Here is a 21,823-nt window from a genome sequence, read left to right as displayed (position 1 = left end):
ATGTTTTAGCTTCTTACAACACCTAAATTAAGATTTCATAAAACGCAAATAAAATCCTGGGTGTACTAGCCCAGGTGAAGGACTCAGTTTCCATGGTTACCAGAATTAGTGCTAAAAGACGTTCCCTCTTCCCATCACTTAGCTATTGTAGGGTGGTTTTAACATCTTTTCGTAGGAAAACATAGTGGCCAGATTTTCTTCTGGGTTTCTGAAAGTATCTCACATGCCTTTTCTTACCAAATCTTTTCACCTGCTTGCAACACACATTTGCTTTTCCTCTCATCCACTAAACTGTCTCTTGCAGATCTGTTTCTTTTGTACAAACCCACACACCATGTCAGATCCTCACAATAGTTCCTAATGCAAGCATTCCCTTCTATCATTAAATCTAGTCACAGCACAGTTTCCATTTTTCTATCAATTTTATGGAATTCTTTTTTTCCTTCATCGGAGAAACTGACTCACTACTTAGGTTTAAAAGCTTTAAAATGGAATAAAAAGTGCATGTACTCTGCCTAAACCATTATAAAGACTGCGAACCACCCTAATCTAAACCTGGCTTAGCTAACTTCCTGTATCTTTTTCATTTCATTCTTCAATTCTCCACTGGACACTAACTTACAGACTCTGGAACTATGTGTCCCAGGCTGATATGTGCCTAGCATCGAGCATCATTCTACCTTCACCAAGGAGGATGCCACAATATGAACCAAAGATGATTGACTTCAATAATTAGCTTAGCTTCTGGTATAATTTAAAGGGGGTGCAATATCTGTCTGCATGAGAAGAGATGGTCAACACACAGTTGTGTTTTGCCAGGGATGGTCTGCATGTGTCCCTTCTAGGCTTTTGAATATTGGCTAAACCATTGTCTTCCACTACAGGGCTTTTTTAAGCAATGCCAAACTGAAGAACCTTCTGATATAGCACAACAAACCCAAGGGAATCTAAAGGTGTTACTGCTCAATGCTAAGAGCCTAAACAAGAAACTCCACACCCTCTAGGCTTTCCTCACCCTGGAGAATGTGGACATCTATACAGTTTTTGAGACATGGTTTAAAGTTGTGCAGAGCACCCTGGCTGTGCAGGGCTTCAATGCCTTCCACGCAATCAGGCCACCTACTGCTCAGGCAGGGCCCAAAGGTTGAGGTGTCTCAATCCATATCAACAACAAACTCATCTGAATACTAGTCAAACAGGATGAGGCACCTGAGCTTCTCCACGACCATATTTCCATAGGCAAAGTCCAGTATCATATCCTTGCAAACTATATGTCACCCTCTATGACCCAAGAAACCATAAATCATACCTGACTTACTGGAGGCCTTCACCAGTCAACCCAATACCATATTCATGGGTGATTTCAACTACAATACTATAAACTAGGGTACTTACATGACTCCAAATTTACAGGCCCAGAGATTCCTGGACTTTGTAAACACAAACAAGTTGAACCAGATTGTCCATATGCCTACTGGGGGTGCAAACCTACTTGACCTTCTACTCACAAACATGGGAGAGAACTGTACCCCGCCCAGTCATATAGTATCTTCTATGGTAAGGTCAGCTGTCCCCTTCATAATAATAATAATTAGTTCTATGACCCTGGCTAACTCCATAACATTTAGGCACTATTCTAAGGCAAACTACATACTACTAAGTGATAACCTGTCAACATTTCAAGCTCCCCCCCCACACACCCTGTCATCACAACTGCATATTCAGAATAGTTCACAGAAACGCTATACAATCATGTCAATAAATGAATAGAGACATCAATTCTTACCAGAAATAAGCCCAAAACTAACCCAAAAAACAAGCCACCCTTGTGAAATGCAAACATAAGCAAGATGTACAACAAAAGGAGAACATTTATAGCCAAATGCTATGTCAAGCATGAAAAAAGTTACATCAGTCTGAAAAAACAGCTAAGAGGGCAAACTAATTTACTAAAGCCAAATGTGAGGTAAAGATAGCCTCCTGGGCAAAGGACAACTGCAAGGGTTTTTTTAGCTATGTCTGAACCCTCAAATGCAGCACACAGCAGTATGCAGAGCTGACTGTAAATGGAGCCACATGCATGAAGCTGGAAGATATAACAAATTTACTGGCTGACAAATGAATCTCCAGTTTTACCCCCTCTCTCCTCCTCTGGCTACCCCCACAGAAAATATCAAATAAAAATCCCCAGCTGTCACTAGGGAGCAGTTACTAGATGTGCTCTCTTAAGGCCAAATGGCCCCGATGGTATTTCAGGATACCTGCTTACTAGCCTGAAACATGACCTATCGGGACCACTGGAGTGATTGTTTAATCATAGCATCTAGACAGGCCTTGTGTCACATGAATAGAGAACTGTAACAATTATTCCTTTCAACAATGGTGGACTGTCATTTGACCCTGGGACCTATAGTTGCATAAGTCTAACTAGTCTCAGTTGCAAACCTATGTAAAGAATTATCATGGAAATGATTAATAAGGACATAGAAAACCTTCAAACACAGGATCTAACTCACTTTGGTTCCATCAAGGGCAGATCATGCTTAGTCAACCTGGTGGACTTTTTGAGAAGGTCACAAAGGCAATTAATGAGAGCAAAACATTGCATACTGCCTACCATGACCTGGATAAAACACTTGATACAATACCCCAGTCGGACATTTTAAACAAACTCACAGATATAGGCATGAACCTTTATATACAAACTGAATAGTCATCTGGCACTCAGATAGAACCCAGGAATTTAGGATAGAAGAGACCACCTCCACAAGGGCCTCTGTGCTAGATTCACTCCTTTTTGTCATTTACTTCTTGGAAGCCAAGGCCAATGTCAAGAGCCTCCATCTGACCAAGTTTGCAGATGATTACAAACTAGGAGGCATCATAGAAATCCTCAAGGTACTAACATCCTGCACAAAGGGCTAACATAGACAAATGACTCTTGCCAAACCCATGGCTTAAAACTCAATGCCGAGAAATGCATGATATTACCCTTTGGGAAGTCACCCATCCTAGGAAATTACCTCATCGATTGCACACGCCGCTACGAGTAGAACCAGTAGTCAGGGATTTCAGTATGTATGTAGATAATAACCTAGCTGTTGACTAACATGTGTCTAAGGTAGTAAGGAAATCATTCTGTGTTGCTCAACTTATAAGGAAGGGCAAAGAAGTCAACATTCTAGTGTAATTGGCCCTCATCAGGCCCATCATCAAGTATAGTGCCACCATCGGTATGTACCTGACCAGGCACATGCAACAACTGGAATGTCCATAAACAGCATGTCCTATGCAGATCACCTCAAAACCCTGTCTCTCTACTCTGTTTCTAACAGACTGTTGAAGGATGCATGCAAAGTGAATAGCATCAGAATTACTTGATATAGAGATTTAAACTTTGCTTGTGACATAAATACGACATGTTTGTGGGACAGGTATGTATCTCAGAGAATTCCCCTTCTCTGGAGCAGGCTTCCCATCCATGTGAAGTAAAGCTCTTCTCTACCTATATTCAACAGAAACCTGGACCAATGGATGAGAATATGGAAATACAACCTGGGTGTAGCACCTATGTCTGTAATGGACAGAGGCAGTCTGTAAATCATGCACTAGTTTTCATATATCCGTTAAAATAACCTCTTAGGCACATAAACTTACGGGCTACAATTGCTATGATTGGCTAAGGTTATAAAGGCCCCAGTAGTTGTTAGCCTAGTATAGAACTATGAACCTATTAACTCATTCTAAGCAGGGTTCCTAACATGGGGAAGGTTGCAGATGGTACCTCCCTGCCGTGATTACCTGCCCTTTATAATTAATTCACTTAATGTATGGTCCAACTTATAATTAATGCACTTATCCCATGATCCATCTGGATTAGTGTTCTACTCACGTTAACAGAGTAAATAAATACAATAAAATAAACAGTACTTAAGCTGTGGATGCTACATTGTCTGATTGTGCTTAGTTACTTTAGATAGAATTTAGATAGTACAGATCGCCTTGTTTTGTTAGCATTTGCTTATACTCACTATATGTGTGATATTCTCTTATTGAAGTCTTCATTGACTTCCCCATGTTTTCCCTGAAAAGGGCTCTGAGCACAGTAAGAGAAATGGGGAACACATGATATCAGAGACTTATACATACACACACGCACACACACACACATATATATATATATATATATATATATATGTATATATATATATATATATATATATATATATATATATATATAAAACTATATATATATATATATAAATACACACATACAATGTTATTCGTATATATGTTATTTCATCATAACAGCTGATTTAGAAAAAGTTAGATTCTTCACAATAGAACAGATCGTTTGATCCTTTGATGATAGGATGAATCTGAATGAGAAGCTGAGTTATGGAGAATGATTCGGATATTCACCCTCAGCAGTCTGGGACAGATGGGATTTTATGCTACATTTTGCTCGATAATATTTTCTTATATGTTATCAAACGATTGCAACCTATTCTTACACATATGGGTACTCATGTCACTTGTCTGTTCTGTAATGCTTCTGCATGTCTTGTATTTTTTTTGTGTTGCTTGATTAACTGCAGACTGTAGATGACTGGGACTGGAAAAGAGTGGCTGATGAGGCCCCATCAATCAATATCACATGAATTAACAGTAGGTAAGGAAATAAACTGACTAGCAAACAAATAAATATGACCACAAAACTGACTTGATAAGACTACACAGATGTTCAGTTTTATGTTGCTTGTTTCAAACATTGTTCTTTTTTATTTTTCTTTCAGGTATGATGATTGGTGAGTGTTATGCTGTCCTGGTAAGAGCTGGCCAAGAAAACATATTTATATAATTAAACGTTGTATTAAATAATGTATGTTCTTCTGCTGTGTATGTTTGTGTTTTTTAGAATACCCTTAAGATCTGCAGTGGTAATTGTTGTATTCTTCCAGAGTATTAATGCTTATGTAAGCAAGGTGCTGTGACATTAAGGATATAATGCGTAGTCTGCTACGTTATAATTTTGTTTCTTTCTTATTATGTGAGGACACTTTTAGGGACAACAGGCAGGGGTTATATCCAATGTACTCTTTGTGAGAGTAGTCAAGTTATGTGAGTTGAAAAAATGTTGGACTGAATGACTTATGAGATCAATTTATAAAACCTAACATAATACAGTATAGACGAACATTTGATAGCTAACCAAACCTGTTTGCTTTATGTTGAGATTTAGAGACAGTTGACACGTATTAGAGCTAATACTCAGTAAAAGGGAAGGAAAATGCCAGCATCTTATTTAGAAAGCCAGTCGATATATAATACAGATGCAAATGAGTTACACAAAATGAATGATACAAAACCTGCATCAAAATTGTTGTAAAGCATAGAGAGGCACAATAGCAGCAGATACCCCTCTTTGTTCACATGAAAGCAAAGTTCTTGCTCCCATTTGTAGTACAATGACCCTCTCTCCAACATTATACACACACTTGCACACAGACACACACATACAGTCACATACGCATGTGAATGCATGTTTGCAAATGCACACACACACACAGCATACAAGGCTAGCATTATATCACTATACGGTGTTGCTGCTGCAGTTGTACTACATCTATTATCCAAAAGTGCCAACATGCATAGTTGGAGTGCACTAATGAACTGACATCAGTGCAGCCCCATAAATACTCTTCACATTGCAGAACTCCATACTTTTGTTACAGTAGTCGTGGAGTATGAAACCCAGGTGAAAGTTAAATGAACAGCTGGCATATAGGAATAAGTAATGATCACAAAACAATTCAGTAAAGTTTCTGAATTGTGCTGCACATTACTGTTTCCTACTAAATCTGCATTGGTCCACATTGCCTACAGCACCACCATCATCTGTATGTTACACTATGTAACTGTGCATCTCTAAGTTAAGTTATGTGGGCCCATACTGTGCCATATGGGAACTAAGGCATATTGCTTCATGCTGCTTTGCATGCTTCGTGCTCATTACCCTGGACTCCCAACACCTAGTGTGCTACTGCAGAGTATCGTGTGCTGCTGTAAACTAGGGTACATACTGCTGCTATGCACTGTCCTCTATAGTGTGTTAACTCATTACAGCAAATGACGCCTCCAGGTGTTTCTGCAGTTACATCCTACTGATGCCTCTAGGCATCAAATATTCTGTGTTCATATCTGCATTAATAATTCCAAAACCATGCTACGTATAACTGATTAAAATATTTCATTTTAAAGATTATATAGCAGCAAACACAACTGCATTGATATTTGACCTCTGTCTACTGCAAGTAAACAAATATTGTTGTTCATATAATATTTGTATTGTCAGACGATTAATGTTTTTTTAAATATCTCAACAACCAAGCAGCACAGACAGAATTGCTTGGTCTCATATGAAAGCTTTTATTTGGATGATTAAAATGCTAATGACAATATGTGTGTATCTTGACTGGTTGCTGAGAAATTAAAAGTTGTTTATAAAATATTACAAACTTAACAGTTACTGTGTTTACTGTGACTTATAAAATCCAGTTTAAGACTTAGAACCTAAAGAAAACTGCCACCATAAAATAGTTTGTGCTGAAGAGCTTGCCATTTACACTTTGTCAGTAAACCCTATGGTTCCAAACATATAAACTTTTGTTTGAAATATGAGGACATAGTTTGATTTTTGGCAAAAAACCTTTGGCTCCGCCCACTGGAAGTTACAGTGCAAACTTTTAGAGCTCCATTGGAGGAAATGCTTAAGGCTGGTCTCCCAACCCTTGTTTGCCTGAGCACGTAAATGTCAACAGAGTTCCTGTGCTGTGTACACTAACTGTAAACTGGACATTCCCCTTAAGGTGCCATTATACTCTAGGATGTAACTACAGAGCTGGACATTCTGCCTAATGTGCCATTATACTCTAGGATGTAACTACAGAGTTGGACATTCTGCCTGGTGTGCCATTACACTCTAGGATGTAAATAAAGAGCCTGAGTGAACCTTTTGATATGCAGTGTGATTCTGATGAAGTATTTAAAGAACGTTGAGTTGCAGCAGCCCACAGATGTGTTATGGACTGGCTTGCTATTTTGCTTGAACGTGACCAACTTAAACAACAAAAACTTAAGCAAAAACTGCAGCCCTTATCTTTAGAGATTTCCACTTCTCTGAATTCCGCTAGTATGAATTCTTTAATGGAGAATGTAAATATGAAGTTAAATTCATTAGAAAAAGATTTAGTGGAATATAAAAAAAATAAACTTTTAAGGGACATTAGAGACTATGAAAATGGGCAGGCCTTTGTGTCTTCAACTAAACAGCAGCGTGGGAGGGGATGATGTAATAGGGGAGGTTTTAAAAAAAAATCTTTCAGTTTCTTTTGCTTCCTCAGAAGAAACAGACCACATGGCAGCCTAGAAACCAACGAGCATGATTATCTGGCTTTGCCAGCAGCCAAACAACCGGAGGAACACGAATTTCAGTTTCAGAAGGAAGGGGAGAATGATATGGAGCAATTTAATCGGAAAAAAAAACAAAATGGCTTCTACCCCAATGGTAATGGGTCTGGGCAGTTTTCAACAATGGCACCACGGCATTTTAACAACAAAAGAGGCAGCTGGCAATGACTTTGTTAATATTAACTGTAATATGGCTGTAAATCTCTCTCAATGTATTTTGTCAGATGAACAATTTACTGTTTTGAATATGGGGTTGAAATATGTACTGTGCTACCTAGGAAACATATTTCAAACCAGGAAATTTTCCGTTTTGTTCTTAAGTTGCACCTTAAGATTTTTTATGCTAATGATGATGTTAGGTTACCATGTGCTGATGTTTCTATGGAAGAAAGTTTTCATTCTTGTTTTTCAGATTTGATTATGTGTATGGAACATGTGGAAAATAATGCTTATTGTTCTATTAACACTTCTGTTGTGCCTATGAAAAGCAGATATATTCTCCCTACACTAATGAAAAAATTATACATTTTAATTCAATGTTAGAATTTGCCATGAATGAAATGTGTAATAAGTTGTTATATAGTAAGAACAATATTTGTTATAATTTGACATTGAGAGTGGAAAGCCCTAAAAGAACTGCAAGAAAGAAGGGATTTAATTATAAAGCCATTGGATAAGGGAAATAAAATAACAGTAATACATTTTTATCAGTATCACAAAATGTGCTTGGAGCATTTACAGAATAAATATGTATATGAAAATAGTGAAGTGAAAAGTTATAAACAAGCTATAAATAAGTTTCAAGAACTGCTACAAAAAGGTATGAAGCTAGGGTATTTTACAGATGATGAGGTAAATAAAAATTTAATAGTGAAGGTTGTGTTTTAGCTAATTTTTTTTGTTTGCCTAAACTGCACAAAAACATGAATAGCCCACCAGGACATCCTATTATTTCAGCTTGCAAATATTTCTTACATGGAGTTGGACTTTTGTTACATAATATTTTTTTACTGTATGTCTTGAAAAGTCCATTCTACATTGAGGATAATTTTGATTTTTTGGATAAGATTTCTCATGTTAAGTGGAATAAAAACATGTATTGGATAACATTGGATGTTACAAGTTTATATACATCAATCCAACGTAAGGATGGACTTCATAATATAATGTATTTTTGGGGACATAGCCCCTTGATAAATTATTTGGTTGATTTGACTTATTTTATTTTTGTTTAAATAATAATGTTTTTACATATAATAATGAAATGTTTAGGCAAAAACTGGAAACAGCCATGGGGACACAATTTGCCCCTATGTATGCAAACTTATTCATGGCTTATTTTGAATTAGTATGTTTGTATAAATGTAATTTTGTTAAGAATTATGTAAAATATTATTTTCATTTTATAGATGATTTGATTTTATATGTGAAGGGGTTAGAGTGACATTTTGCAGTTTGTTGCTGATTTACAACAAAATACATTCAATTTGTCTTTTGATGGGCTACAGTATGGAACACAGGTCTCTTATCTAGATCTGACACTTAAGGGTTTCGATATTTGTACTGGGGTACATAGGAAATTCTTAGATGGAAGCCAGTACCTGTATGCTACTAGTTGTCACCCCCCCCCCCCATGTTCTATCATCTTTGCCATATGGCAAATTTTTAAGATTATCTAGAATATATAATGTTGAGACAAATTTGTTGGAAGAAATATATGATTCTTCCATTATGTTTTATAATAGAGGTTATAGTAGGAAAGCAATAGAAGAAGCTAAGCAAAACCTTTTTGTGTTAAAATCAACAAATGTTAGTGATAGGTTGTGGGTCAATGGGGGTAGAGAGAATGGTGGAAACAAGAATGAACAAATGTATTTTGTTTGCAAATATAACATTCAAAGTGAGGACGATAGTAATACTGTAAGATCTTATTGGAATTTTCTCCACGAAGATGGGGATTTGAGTAACATTTTTAGTAAGCACTTTATGATGTCATACAAACATGGAAGACGTTTAAAGGACATGCTTGTTCATGGAAATTTTGTCTTACCAAAAAGTAGCGTAAGTGTGTGTCCAACATCTATGGACACTTATAAATGCAACAGTTGTTCTATTTGCAAATATATAATATGCTCCTTTTAATATATGAATAAAATCAAATATGTACCAAGGGGATGTTTTTATGTAACAGCAAGGGGGCTATTTATGCCTTAAGATGCCCGTGTGGTTTATTTTATATTGGTGAAACAAAAAGAAGTTTTAAAGTGAGGTTAATGGAACATATCAGGGAAATAAAAAATCAAAAGGAAGACAAGATTTCGGCATGTCATTTCAGAGATGTACATGGCAGTGATTTTTCTATGCTTCAAGGTTGTATTTTAGAGCAAGTATTTGTTGAAAATGATGACGAAATTCTTTTGAAAGAAAAATTGTTATGCAAAGAGTCTGTCTTTATTCTTAAATGTGATACTTTGATCCCTATAGGACTGACTGGAGAGGTTAATTGGAAGTATTTTATTTAATTGTTTGATTGTATTACTGATTGATTGGGTTTGTGTTTTTTGTATAAAAGGTAGCACATTTTTAGCTGAATTTTGTAACTCCTGGAAGGTTTTGTACCGAGGTGCTAGAGAATAAAATACTTTTGGGTCTGAACCAGTGGTCTTGATTTTCTTATTGTTGCTAGTTGTATGGAGCAGTAGCAAAACATGTTGCTTTAGGAACCAAGAACCAAAAAGAAAAAAAAAAAACTGTTGTATAAGATTTACATTTGTTTCTACTGAGGCTGCTTGTGGTCCCAGCGTAACTTTATCTCTTTGGTAGCTTCAGAATTAGACATCCCACTTAATGCTTAATGTACTATTGCACTCTTGGATCTAATTCTAGAGCTGGACATTCTTCTTACTTTACAATTATACTATATGCATTGTGATTGAATCTGGAGAGCACTGAAGGTAGTGGCTTTAAATTGCCATAATTTTGTGCCGTGTCTTCATTAATAGCTACCATAGAAGAGTAAATAACAGTAAAAGTGGTTGTGGGCCCTTCTTTTTGTTTAATTAATTAATTAATTTTTTTGTTCATGTGTTTTGTTTATTTTTTAAGATATGACCACATCAGATATATCCATTATGGATTAGTTCACTGATCAGAAAATAAGTCAGCCAATACTCCAGTATACCTTTTGTTTCAGGTGCCTTCCCCCAAACAGGTGACAGTAGATGAAAACACCCAATTAAGTCATCAAGAGATTAAAGATTGGGAACAGGAGCCAGTTAATTTTTGTCCCATGTAAGAGGGACACTTGCTGATGACCACGTCTCCAGAAAAAAAAAAATTGAAGGTAGCACAGGTTGCTGTTTTTTTTTTTTTTTTAGCTGTGCATCTTGGTCTTGAGAAGTAGACCATTGAAGGATGGGGACATCTTAAAGTTCTAGAAGTCAGATTGGAAAGTGGACATCTACATGAAAATAATTATGTTTGATAAGGAATTAGTGACTCTTCATATGTGGTTATGATAAATATACATCTACATCTCCCCTGATCTCCAAATGGAGTCAGTCCAGTCAAAAAAGTCCTCCCCTCTCAGGATTAGGGAGGGAGCAAGATCCCGACTACTTTAACCCATTTGTATTACCCTTTGGTTAACCAGTGTGCCTACACCTCTGAAGCTGAGTACACTCATTCATACCTTGTCATAGTAATTTGTAACTCTCTAGAACAAATAACAAAATAAAAATATTGTACGGGCGGAAGATAGATTCAGATGCAGCTAAGAAACAGGTGTGCTCAAAAACACTTAAAACAATCACACTTTTCTGAAATACTAAGAGAAAAATTGAGTGCTTTCATCCCTGTAAACCTGGGACTTCATCAGAATTCATTCAATAACAATTGGGACTTGCTTAAATAGTGCCACTTATACACTTCAGTAGCCATTAATATATTAAAGAAACAGGACACTCCCTTGTAAAAATAAGTCACCAAACAATTACAAAGATTTATGAATATTAAAACAGTCCTAAAATCAACTTATATATGAATAAACCTCAGCCGTAATTAAACAGTGCTGTGAGGGGAATAAGTATGTGTATATATTAAATGTATATATACAAAAATGTATTTTAGTATCACATAGCAATAGTGGAGCCCTATATATAGAAACTGCAAAGACCTTTTGTTTAAAAATGTCTGTAAAGAAATTTTGTCATTGATACCAGGGGGACTGTGCTTGCAACTTCACCTGCCAGACAGCCTCTCTTTCCTTTAACCTGTTTTTCAGATCACCACCTATGGGATCATTTTTAACATGCTCTAATATAGCAAATCTAAACATACTAAAATATTGACATATTAAAGAACAATCTCTAGAACAAATACTTAAGCAGCCCACTTGGCCCAACATATTCCAGACCTGGTCCTCACTAACATTTCCCTGAAGTATGCCAAGTCTTTAGTATCTCCATCCCAGGTTAAGTCAGACCATAACTAAGTATTCTTCTCATTTGAAAAACAAAGACTTAAACATACAAATTTGCTTAAATTCTGTCATGAGAAATCTAAGTTTTACTTGCAGTGTCATCACTCCCCGTGAAGCTACAGGTGCTACTTTTTCATATGAACCCCAGTCCCACATAAACAGTGTATAGATCTAGAAGTTCTCAAGAGAACTAAAAATAATCGAAAATGTGAAAAATAACCTCTATAATAAAAGGAAAAAAAACTGAAAGCCCTTTAACAAATCTAATAATAAAACTGTGTACTGAATAGGTAGGCAGTTGGCAAAAGAACTTTAATAATATATAAAACAATAAAAACAGGTAAGCGCTTTCGTAGAACACTCTACTTCTTCAAACCATAAAAATTAAAATAGCATTCACCTGATATATAGTGATTTACACATATAATAACCAATAAAACAATGAGGATAAAACCATATGATTTAATTAGGCATGAGATCAATGAAATTTACTTTTCTTCAATTTAGTCTTAAAGAGACCTCATTTAAACCTCCTTCTTTGAATGTCTGTAAATGCAGAATCCAGAACAATTCCCTATACTTTGTCTCGTGAATATCACCTAATCTACCATTATCCCTTATAGTTTCTGTCAATTTAAACTTAAAAGTGTGGTCCTGGCTCATATCTGCTATATGTTTAGCTAAAAAATTATTATTACTATATATATTCTTATGTCTCTAATGTGCTCTTTCATCCTTTCCATCAATGTATGATTTGTTTTACCTACATAAAATTTATTACATATACACTGTGCTAAATATACCAGATGGTCATTAAGTCAGAAGAAAAAGATAGGTAAACATTTTTTTTGAGTAATATCAAACAAGTATGTGATATTATTAAAAACAATTGGCACAGTTTAACATCAGATAGAGAAGTTAATAATGTGATAGGGACTGTGCCTAGATTTACTTTTAAAAATAAAAAATTATTAAGAAGGCTATTATGCCACAATAACTGCAGAAATACGGACTATTTAAATAGTCTTGTTACATTCCCATGTATCAAGTGCAACTTCTGTTACCTAAGAGATTCAGAAAGTAGATTAGACATCCTGTTACTGGTAAAATATATGAATTTAGCATTTTTGCCACATGTAAAACCAAGCGCCTGGTATATTTAGCACAGTGAAGAAAATGATAAGTAGCCACCCACAGCCCATGGCCAGAAAACAAAATAATTTGTCAGCATGGGTGAAGATAGAAGTGGTTTGACTGACTACAGATAAAACGTGGACTGATTTATGGTATTACCTCTTTCTATCAGTACTCTGAATGAGGTTTGCTGCTATATGATTTTTGGACTTTATTCTGACTTCCCAATGATGTTCTCTGTCTTACTGGGGAATGTAGTGAAGAACCTGATATGTTGGAAGCAGCCTTTGGAATACCACCAGTTGGCAGTCAGCAGTTCCGTGTTTTCCTTTGCCAGTGTACTTTTCTTGTAAAGAATCTGGTGATGAACTGGACATTCTGAAGCAGACCATTTGGATTGCTAGCAGCCATGAACTTTGTCTGTTTGTTGTAAGCATTCCATTTTTGTGAGGAAACTGGCAAAGAAATTGATATGCTGGAATTAGCCACATGGAATGCCAATCGTTAAAAGCAGTGTTGTAGCTAGGGTGGGGAGAGAGGGAAAATTGCCTCGGGTGGAAAGTGTTGGGAAAGTGCAGTCTGCCCATCATGAGTTTTAATGTAATGGTGGCTTTTAAAAGCTGATATTGCATTAGTAGTCAAATGTATCCACTGTAGCACTCTGTGTGTGGTCTAAACTATAGCAACTGCTTGCTAAAGTTCAAAAGGAAAAACAAATTTGAACTAAAACCTGAGCACTGTAAAATTCTGTGCAGGTAGGCTGTAAATTGCAATGACAGTGGCTACAATTTAAAGAGGAGACATTATTTTAAAGTAAAGTATAAGCATTGAAGTTATCCATACAGGCCGGGTATGTTGAAGAAGGCTTGAGGGCAGTGACACAAAAACGGGACCTGAATGGGGGTTTGTCTGTTTTTGTTTTTCCTTAATAGTGTTTTTTTTCTTTGCTCTTCACTTGAAGAGTTGAGGGAGCGGGTGCTGATTCATAGTACTGGTTAAATGCTCCATTTCTTTGTTGCCCGTGTTTTATTATTTTGTTACAAATATAATTTCCTTAGAATCAGTGTCTGTTTGTCTCTGCAGCTGGAGGACTTGGCCAGAAGTGATGTTCATTTGAAATGATGGTTGACTACTTTGAATATCCTGTACTCTTGTTTTACTACTGGATTTTCAGGTTTTGCATGGTTGGTATATTATTAGTGAAGGCTGGACTTCAATTTGTGATTATTTTTATTTTTATAGTTTAAACTTTTAAATAGTTATTTATTCTAATTGTTTTATTTTTAAAAGTACTGATAGACAGTTTTTATAAACACCATTATTAAATTCATACCATTTAAACAATGACGTTGGCATGCATACAGTTATAGAAAAGAAAACAAACAATTGTACAGATTTTAATTAGTTTCATAGATTTATATATGTATGTTTTATATATATATATATATATATATATATATATATATATATATATATATATATATATATATGGTTCTAGGACTATTCACTGAGAGCACATTTCACTGAAACTCATATGACTGTGCACAAATCACTGAAAGCACAATTCACTGAAAACTCAGTTCACTGAAACACATTTCACTGAAAGTTATATATGGCCTTTTCCCCACTGTAGTGTGACCCTGGAGTTAGAATATATAGTAAAGGGGGTGTGGGGGAATAACCCCCCCCCACATAGTTTGGATATATATTAAGTTTAGAAAAGAGTAATTTATTGAAATTGCAAGTATCCATGTGTATAGTTCAAAATATTTAAAATGGGTGGGGGCTACATCCCCCACACCCTTCAATGTGAGGGGTGGTGCCCCCCCACACCCCCCTTACTATATATTCTAACTCCATGGTTGCACTACTGTGGGGAAAAGGCCATATATAACTTTCAGTGAAATGTGTTTCAGTAAATTGTGTTTTCAGTGAATTGAGTTTTCAGTGAATTGTGCACAGTGAAATGTGTTTCAGTGAAATGTGCTTTCAGTGAATAGTCCTAGACCCATATACATACATATATATATATTTATATATATATATATATTTATATATATATATATATATATATATATATATTTGTGTGTGTATATATATTTTTTCTTTTCTTTTTTAATAATAATATTATCTGTTTTCATTTTAATAATAATATTATCTGTGAATTGAAACGTTTTCTTAACATTTTTCATAACAGTTATCTCCTTGAACTTGTAAGTCCCTTATTTCCTTGCCAATATTTCTAAATATAAAGCAAATAACAAATGGAAAGAGGATGCACCTGCCTAGATCTTTTATTCAAGTACAACTTGTTTTAGAGAACTCTCTCACCTTAATTTTTTCATATGACCCTTCATATATCTTCTTAATTAACTTAGTTATTCTGTCAGGGAAAACAAATGCTACCATTGCCCTGTTCATAAAATCCTAGCTGCCTCTATTGAATACTTTCTCTGTACAAAGACCCATCAGCAGTAATGTCATTTTGCTATACTCTGCTTCCATCTGGATCATCATTGGTTTGTTAATATTTACAATTTTTTTCCTCCCCTCTACAAAATTATATTGATCCATACCTATAAATTTTGGCAACACATTATAGACATAAAAACTTTGCAATCATGGTTTAAATTTGAAATTGGTCTATATGAGTCTGGGTTTGATTAGTTTTTTATCCTCTTTGGGTAATGCAGCCTCCTCAGCTTTTTCCCCAAGATCTAAGTATTTTTTAAACAAGAAACATCTTCACTAAATTATCAAGTATGACATAGCAATCATACATTTATATAAATGAAAACAAACCATACTGACATAATTTTAGTTGCAAATTTTATACATCACGGACCATATTGACATAATTTTAGTTGCAAACATTATACATCACTTATAATCTAGCCAGTTATTGTCAGTCAAACATTACATAGCTCATTCACATCCTACCTTCTATTAAACCTCATGCCTCCTCTGCATGTATTATTCTCACAATTCCCATTTTTTTTCTATGTAATTTGCTCCTACCCTTTTCCAAAGATCCTATTTCCAGTTGTTTTATCTCTGTTACTATACTCACTAGTTCTAGTACAGTTGGTTTAGACTTTGATTTCCATTTTCTAGTAATTACTTTTTTGGCAGCCACCATAATTAGAACCAGCAAGCCCTTACTATGTCTAGGCAATTCCGATTCCGTAAAGTAGCTCAAAAAATAAGAGTAGTCCGCAGGGAATCTTTAAAGTCCCCCAACTCATTACACTCCCTGAAAATATGTTTCTGGTTTCTGGAGGTATGATAGGTGTTTCTTCTCTATCACACCTCCAACATTTGCAAGCCCCCTGCACCCCCAATACCCCCGCTACTTAAATATTCCTACTCTGAGATTGCACTGCATTGAAGTAAAGGGAAAATATTGCCTATGGCGATTTCTGTGTTACGCACACAATGTTTCGACCAATCGGGTTCACTCAATAATTTTTGATCATGCGATAGGAACCCGAAAGAATCAGCTTATCCCACTTGACTCTTGCTGTCCTCCCTTCCCAGATAAAATCCTTTAGTGCTTTATTAATTGCTATCCACAACTTATCCTCTGGTTAATAAAAATATGTCTCACCTGTGTATAAAACTAAAGGGACTAAAAACATTTTAACTGTTTATATATTGCTATCCATATCCATATAACAGAGCTTCCAATTTCTCAGTTTTTATATTATCTTTTTAGTCTCTTCCTACATATCCTTAGCTGCCACACTAGAATCCTTTTCAATCCATACTCCTAAGTACTTCATTGTCCCTATAAATATGAATATTGCTGAACCAATTTGTGTGGGGGTACATGATTTAGAGCTATTGCCTTTGTTTTAGCTTCATTAATTTTGTATCTCGAAAACATTTGAAACTGACTCAAAAAATGTTCCACAACACTGAAATGTCCTTTTCTGGTTTTATCAGGAGTAAAATAATATCATCTACAAATAGAGTCAGCTTTTCTTGACTACCATACTGATTATATCCTTGAATTTCTGAGTCCATTATTTTCTTTGTTAATGGCTCTAAATATAATGCAAATAGCAAAGGGGAAAGCAGACACTCCAGACTGGTTTCTCTGCTCAAACAAAAATTATTAGAAAGGAACCCACCCACTTTAATTTTCACCTCCGATCCCCTCATATATCCTCCTAATCAACCTTATAACTCTATCAGGGAATGCAAATGCTTCCATTGCTCTGCTCATAAACTCCCAGCTTGCTCTGTGAAATGCTTTCTCTGTATCAAGGCCCACCAACAACAGTGGTATTTTCTTACATTCTGCTTCCCTCTGGATCATCAGTATTCTGTTAATAATGTAAACTGTTTACCTCCCAACCACAAAACCACATTGACCATATCTATCAATTTTGGCATCATGTTTGCCATTCTTTTAGCCATTATAGACATAGACACTTGGTTGGGAGGGTGGCCTATTGGTTAAGGTGTTTGCCTTACAAACGCAAGGTGCAATGTTTGAGTCTCACAAGGGATAATTGGCTAGGCTTAAAATGGCTCGCAAGGGCAGTTAGCTTAGTACTAATTTATGAACCTATAATCATGGTTTAGGATTGAAGTGGGCCTGAATGAAGCTGGAGCTGATGAGTCTTTACCTTCTTTAGATATTAGAGCCACCTGTTCTTTTTTTCAAGGATGTTGGTGCTTTTCCTATTAAAATACTGTGAAACAAAACCTTCCAGATCTTTATCAGTTTTTCCCTCAAAATTGAAGTATTGTCCCTCCTTTTAAAATATTGTTAAACAAACCTTCCAGATCTTTATCACTTTCTTCTCTCCTAACTTCCAAGCTTCCACAAGAATACCATCTGCTCCTGGACACTTCCCTATTGATTGATTATACGTCACCATTTTATGTTATCACTTCCTATCTTAGCTATTAGTTCTCAAGTCCTGTTTTCTTCTAATCTTGGCAGAGTTATGCCTTCCATAAATATTTCCATTTGTGTCTTTTCTTGGTTCCCTATTCCTCTGCGTTCTACAATTTTTCAGAGGACTTCAGAAATATTTCTAATACCTCTAGAGCATCTCTGGTCAGTTTTCTTGTTATAGGCTCCCTAATTTGGTAACAACCCTTTCTAATATATATTGTCTTACTTGCTGTGCAAATAGTTTTTTTAGTTTGGAGTTGGTATCAGAAATATTTGCTTAGCACCATCCTTTCTAAGCTCATACATATTATCCAAATTATCCCTTATTTTCCCTTTAGAACTCAGCAATTATTCTTGTTCTTGTTCTGTGAGATTCCCCTTCCCCTGCAATACGTCAGCCATTGACAACCATTCTAAATAATTACTGTTACTTCTTTGCCATATCTTTTTCTGTCTTATTTATACCATATTTTAGAATCCATTTTCAGTGTATCTCATTCCCTAGCTATCCACTCAGAAGAAATGTTTATCTTCCCTAATAACTTTAATTTTCAATACCCATTCCTTAAAGTCCTCTATTTTTAACAAATAGGAAAGTGTCAGTGTCAGTGTCTTATGTTTACTCCATTACCCTGCAGCTTTATCTTAGTCTTTATTGGTGCAGGAAGAGTAATAGTTATTGGATGTATTTCAAAGTTTTCAGTTAAATACCCATGCTATCATGAAATTATATTTCTATGCTATTTCTCTCCAATCAAGCCCAGTTATTGTACCTTGGGAAATAGTATGTAAATTCTGGCTGAATTCCTGGTAATAAATTCACATCTTCTGTTCCAAATATACTCATATATTTATTCAAAAATGTTCTGTCTTTTGTTATATTTCCTCTTCTATGCCCCAAATACAGTCTCACTGTTGCAAATCAGGTTCTATTCCCCACCATATATAATATTCCCTGCTGAAAGCTGATTATTTCTCCCACAATTCTCTTAAACTCCATAGTAGTGGATTTATGTGGAATTGAAATGCATGCAAATATAATCCTCATTCCCTGGTAATAATCCCTTAATCTGATGTTGTAAATCTTCATTCATTCCTTACTGATAGGACTTTGGTTCTGCCCTCAGAACTGACATGGCCAGTACCAAGCTCGCACCAGCCAAAAACTCTCAGCTAAGTCCTACCCACAATGTCCCTCTCATAGTCTCTCCAGAGCTCGTTTGCTGCATTCCTTGTCAGACGTGCCAAGCCTTTCTCTCAAACTACGTGTAGTGTTTTTTGGGGTTTTTTGTGGTTTTATCAACTAATTATCTTCCCTTAGTCAGTTTTTTTTTCTTCTAAGGTTATTTCTTGTCCTTAAACTCTATACTTCTGACTAAACCCTACCCTCTACCTTTGGTAGTTCTTTCGCACCATTGTTGGTAGTAATCCCCCTCCCTTTTCCCTTTTGGTATTTCTTAGTACCATTGTTGGTACTCCTTCCTATCTATCTGTTTAAAAAAAAAAAACTCTCCTTCCTTACTATAACTTCTTCATGTTGTTTTGGTAGCTATCGTTTTGTTTTAGGATTGTAGTACTCATATGGATGTTTGTCATAATGACGGACAAAGCTAAGCTTGGGTTCAAGCAGTGTGATAAGTGCGGGCGTAAGATGCCTAACTCAGACGGTCATGCTTGGTGTGTTTATTGTTTGCGCATTGACCAGACTAATGTATCTTGATATTTGGTCTAGTTTCAGTAACCATATGTTGGCTGAATGTAAGAACAAGCTCATTCTGTAGGGTATGCTAAAATCACCTGTCTCAGAGGCTCTTTCTGGGATGGAGGTCTCACCACCTCCTAATCATAAGGATGTGAAAAAACATAAGGAGAAACAGAGTCACTCAGTTCTGACATCTCCGTCCTCTTTGGAACCGAGATGACACCAGACTTCTCCCGCGCCATCAGCACAGACAGCTTCGGGACCAGGGTCCCTGTCTTCTCCCTCGGTACCGACCTTGATCATGACACAGGCTGCTACCACTGTGCCAGCATCGGCACCATCCCTGGCCATGGTATCGATATCTTACATGGCTCCATCTATGATGACACCTGCGGTTCCAAAGATTGAGCACTTTGCCATAACAAGGCACTCTCCTTCTTATGACCCCTTTTTGGGACAACAATTCAGTCTATTTATTGAAAGACCTGAATCTCCATCGGCAGCTTCCTTCAGATCCACCAGGAGTCTTTCAGAACAAGATGTAGTAAGGGTTTGGACTAGCTTTTGGCAGCTAGAGGATTACTGACCCAATTAGGCCTTCCCTCCCTCTTGGAATGGAAGCTTTCCCAGCATATTCACCTGTTTATCCTCCTCCAACCCCCTCCCAGGTTTCAGAGAATTTGGTACCAATGTCCATCTTGGTGCACTCTGTCTTGGCTCTGACAGCGGAGACTTCCTTGTTGGCACTGATAACTCTTGGCACCATGGCTCCTTTGGAACTGGTGCACCCTCTGAGCAGTGATTGGTCTGTCAGCATTGTGACACCTAGTTTGGTGCCGATTTTTTCTGTGGCACCATCTACGGTTACAGCTCTCCCAGAAGCTACCAGTCCTCTCGCAGCTACTCACCTGGAGGTGGGATCCTCGGGGCAGGGTGTGACCCTGGTTTTGAGGTTGTCCTTCTCGGTTCTGGGCTCCCATTCCTCCTCAGGTGGTCCTGCTTTCCAGGTGATTGAGAGGGTCCTCCCCCAGAAAACGTCTCATTTGGAGACATTCTTGAGATCCTCTTATAGGTTCATAGGTTCATAGGTTAGTACTAGGCTAACTGCTCTTGCGAGCCATTTTAAGCCTAGCCAATTATCCCTTGTGAGATTCAAACCCTGCACCTTGTGTTTGTAAGGCAAACACCTTAACCATTAGGCCACCCTCCCAATCTATGAGCTGAGAGGAGACTGGAAATCCTCCAACCCTTCTTCAGAGGAATCGGTATTTTTGCAGGCTTTCCATGCTTGATCATCTACTTCCTGGGTATCCCCACCTGCAGATGAGCTCATTAGGCTTATTGTGCAGCATGTCTGGATGTCCCCAGACAACATAGAACCTGCCCCCCGAAGGCCCGATAAAACTTTGTCCACACCTGAAGACCAACCCAACTGGTCCAAACAACTGGTAGTAGATTCCATGGTTGCGACGGCGGCCACCAGGAAGGAACTGGCAGAAGATAGTTCCACTGTTCATCCCCCGAACAGAGAGTCTTGGGCTTTGGACAGACTGGGGAAGTTGACCTATGCTTCAGCAACCTTTGCCATTCAGTCGCTGAATTACCTGGCACACTTTACTCGCCTCCAAAGAGACCAAATCTCAGAAATGTCTGCCTCTTTGGCAGAGGTACTGACTGAGGAGGTGCGTGACACTGTTGCCTTCTAGTTAGCTACCCTAGAATCCATCTCAAACTCCTCAATATGCTTGATTTCTCACACTACCAAGGGGGCAGCTCAAGCAGCCGTATCGAGCATCGTCATGAGATGACATAATAACCAAAATTAGCAAAAATGGACAAAGCAGCTACAGCACGGACTGTTTAATGTTAGCGCTTTCGGTTAAGGATATTCCTCCACCTTCTTCAGACATATACAATACAAAACACACAGCAGCACTTTTTATACATAATAAGCAACTAATTAAAAGCAATTGAAATAATTAATTAGATTAAATGCTTCATTACTACAACGCAATACTTTAAAGGACTAATACCTTTAACCACATACATAATTATTTTAAAAAATATATAATATATAATAGTACCATTAACTAAACCATGTTCTCTACGTAAATTTCTTGTAAATAGA

General features: G+C 36.7%; 1 protein-coding gene across 1 annotated transcript in view; it reads left to right on the top strand.

The window, feature by feature from the left end:
- The window catches only part of LOC122813454 (E3 ubiquitin-protein ligase HECTD3-like), a 699,643-nt gene that overhangs the window by 639,005 nt on the left and 38,815 nt on the right, over window positions 1-21,823 (top strand). The window contains exon 20 of the mRNA XM_044085769.1: window positions 4,797-4,808. Within this exon, the coding sequence (XP_043941704.1) occupies window positions 4,797-4,808 (12 nt within the window). The remainder of the gene's footprint in view (window positions 1-4,796; window positions 4,809-21,823) is intronic.

Source organism: Protopterus annectens, chromosome 10.part0, assembly GCF_019279795.1.
Source record: "Protopterus annectens isolate FY-2018-M chromosome 10.part0, PAN1.0, whole genome shotgun sequence".
Lineage (NCBI taxonomy): Eukaryota > Metazoa > Chordata > Ceratodontiformes > Protopteridae > Protopterus > Protopterus annectens.
The sequence above is the reverse complement of the archived record's forward strand: the minus strand, read 5'-3'. Positions and strand labels throughout refer to the sequence as shown.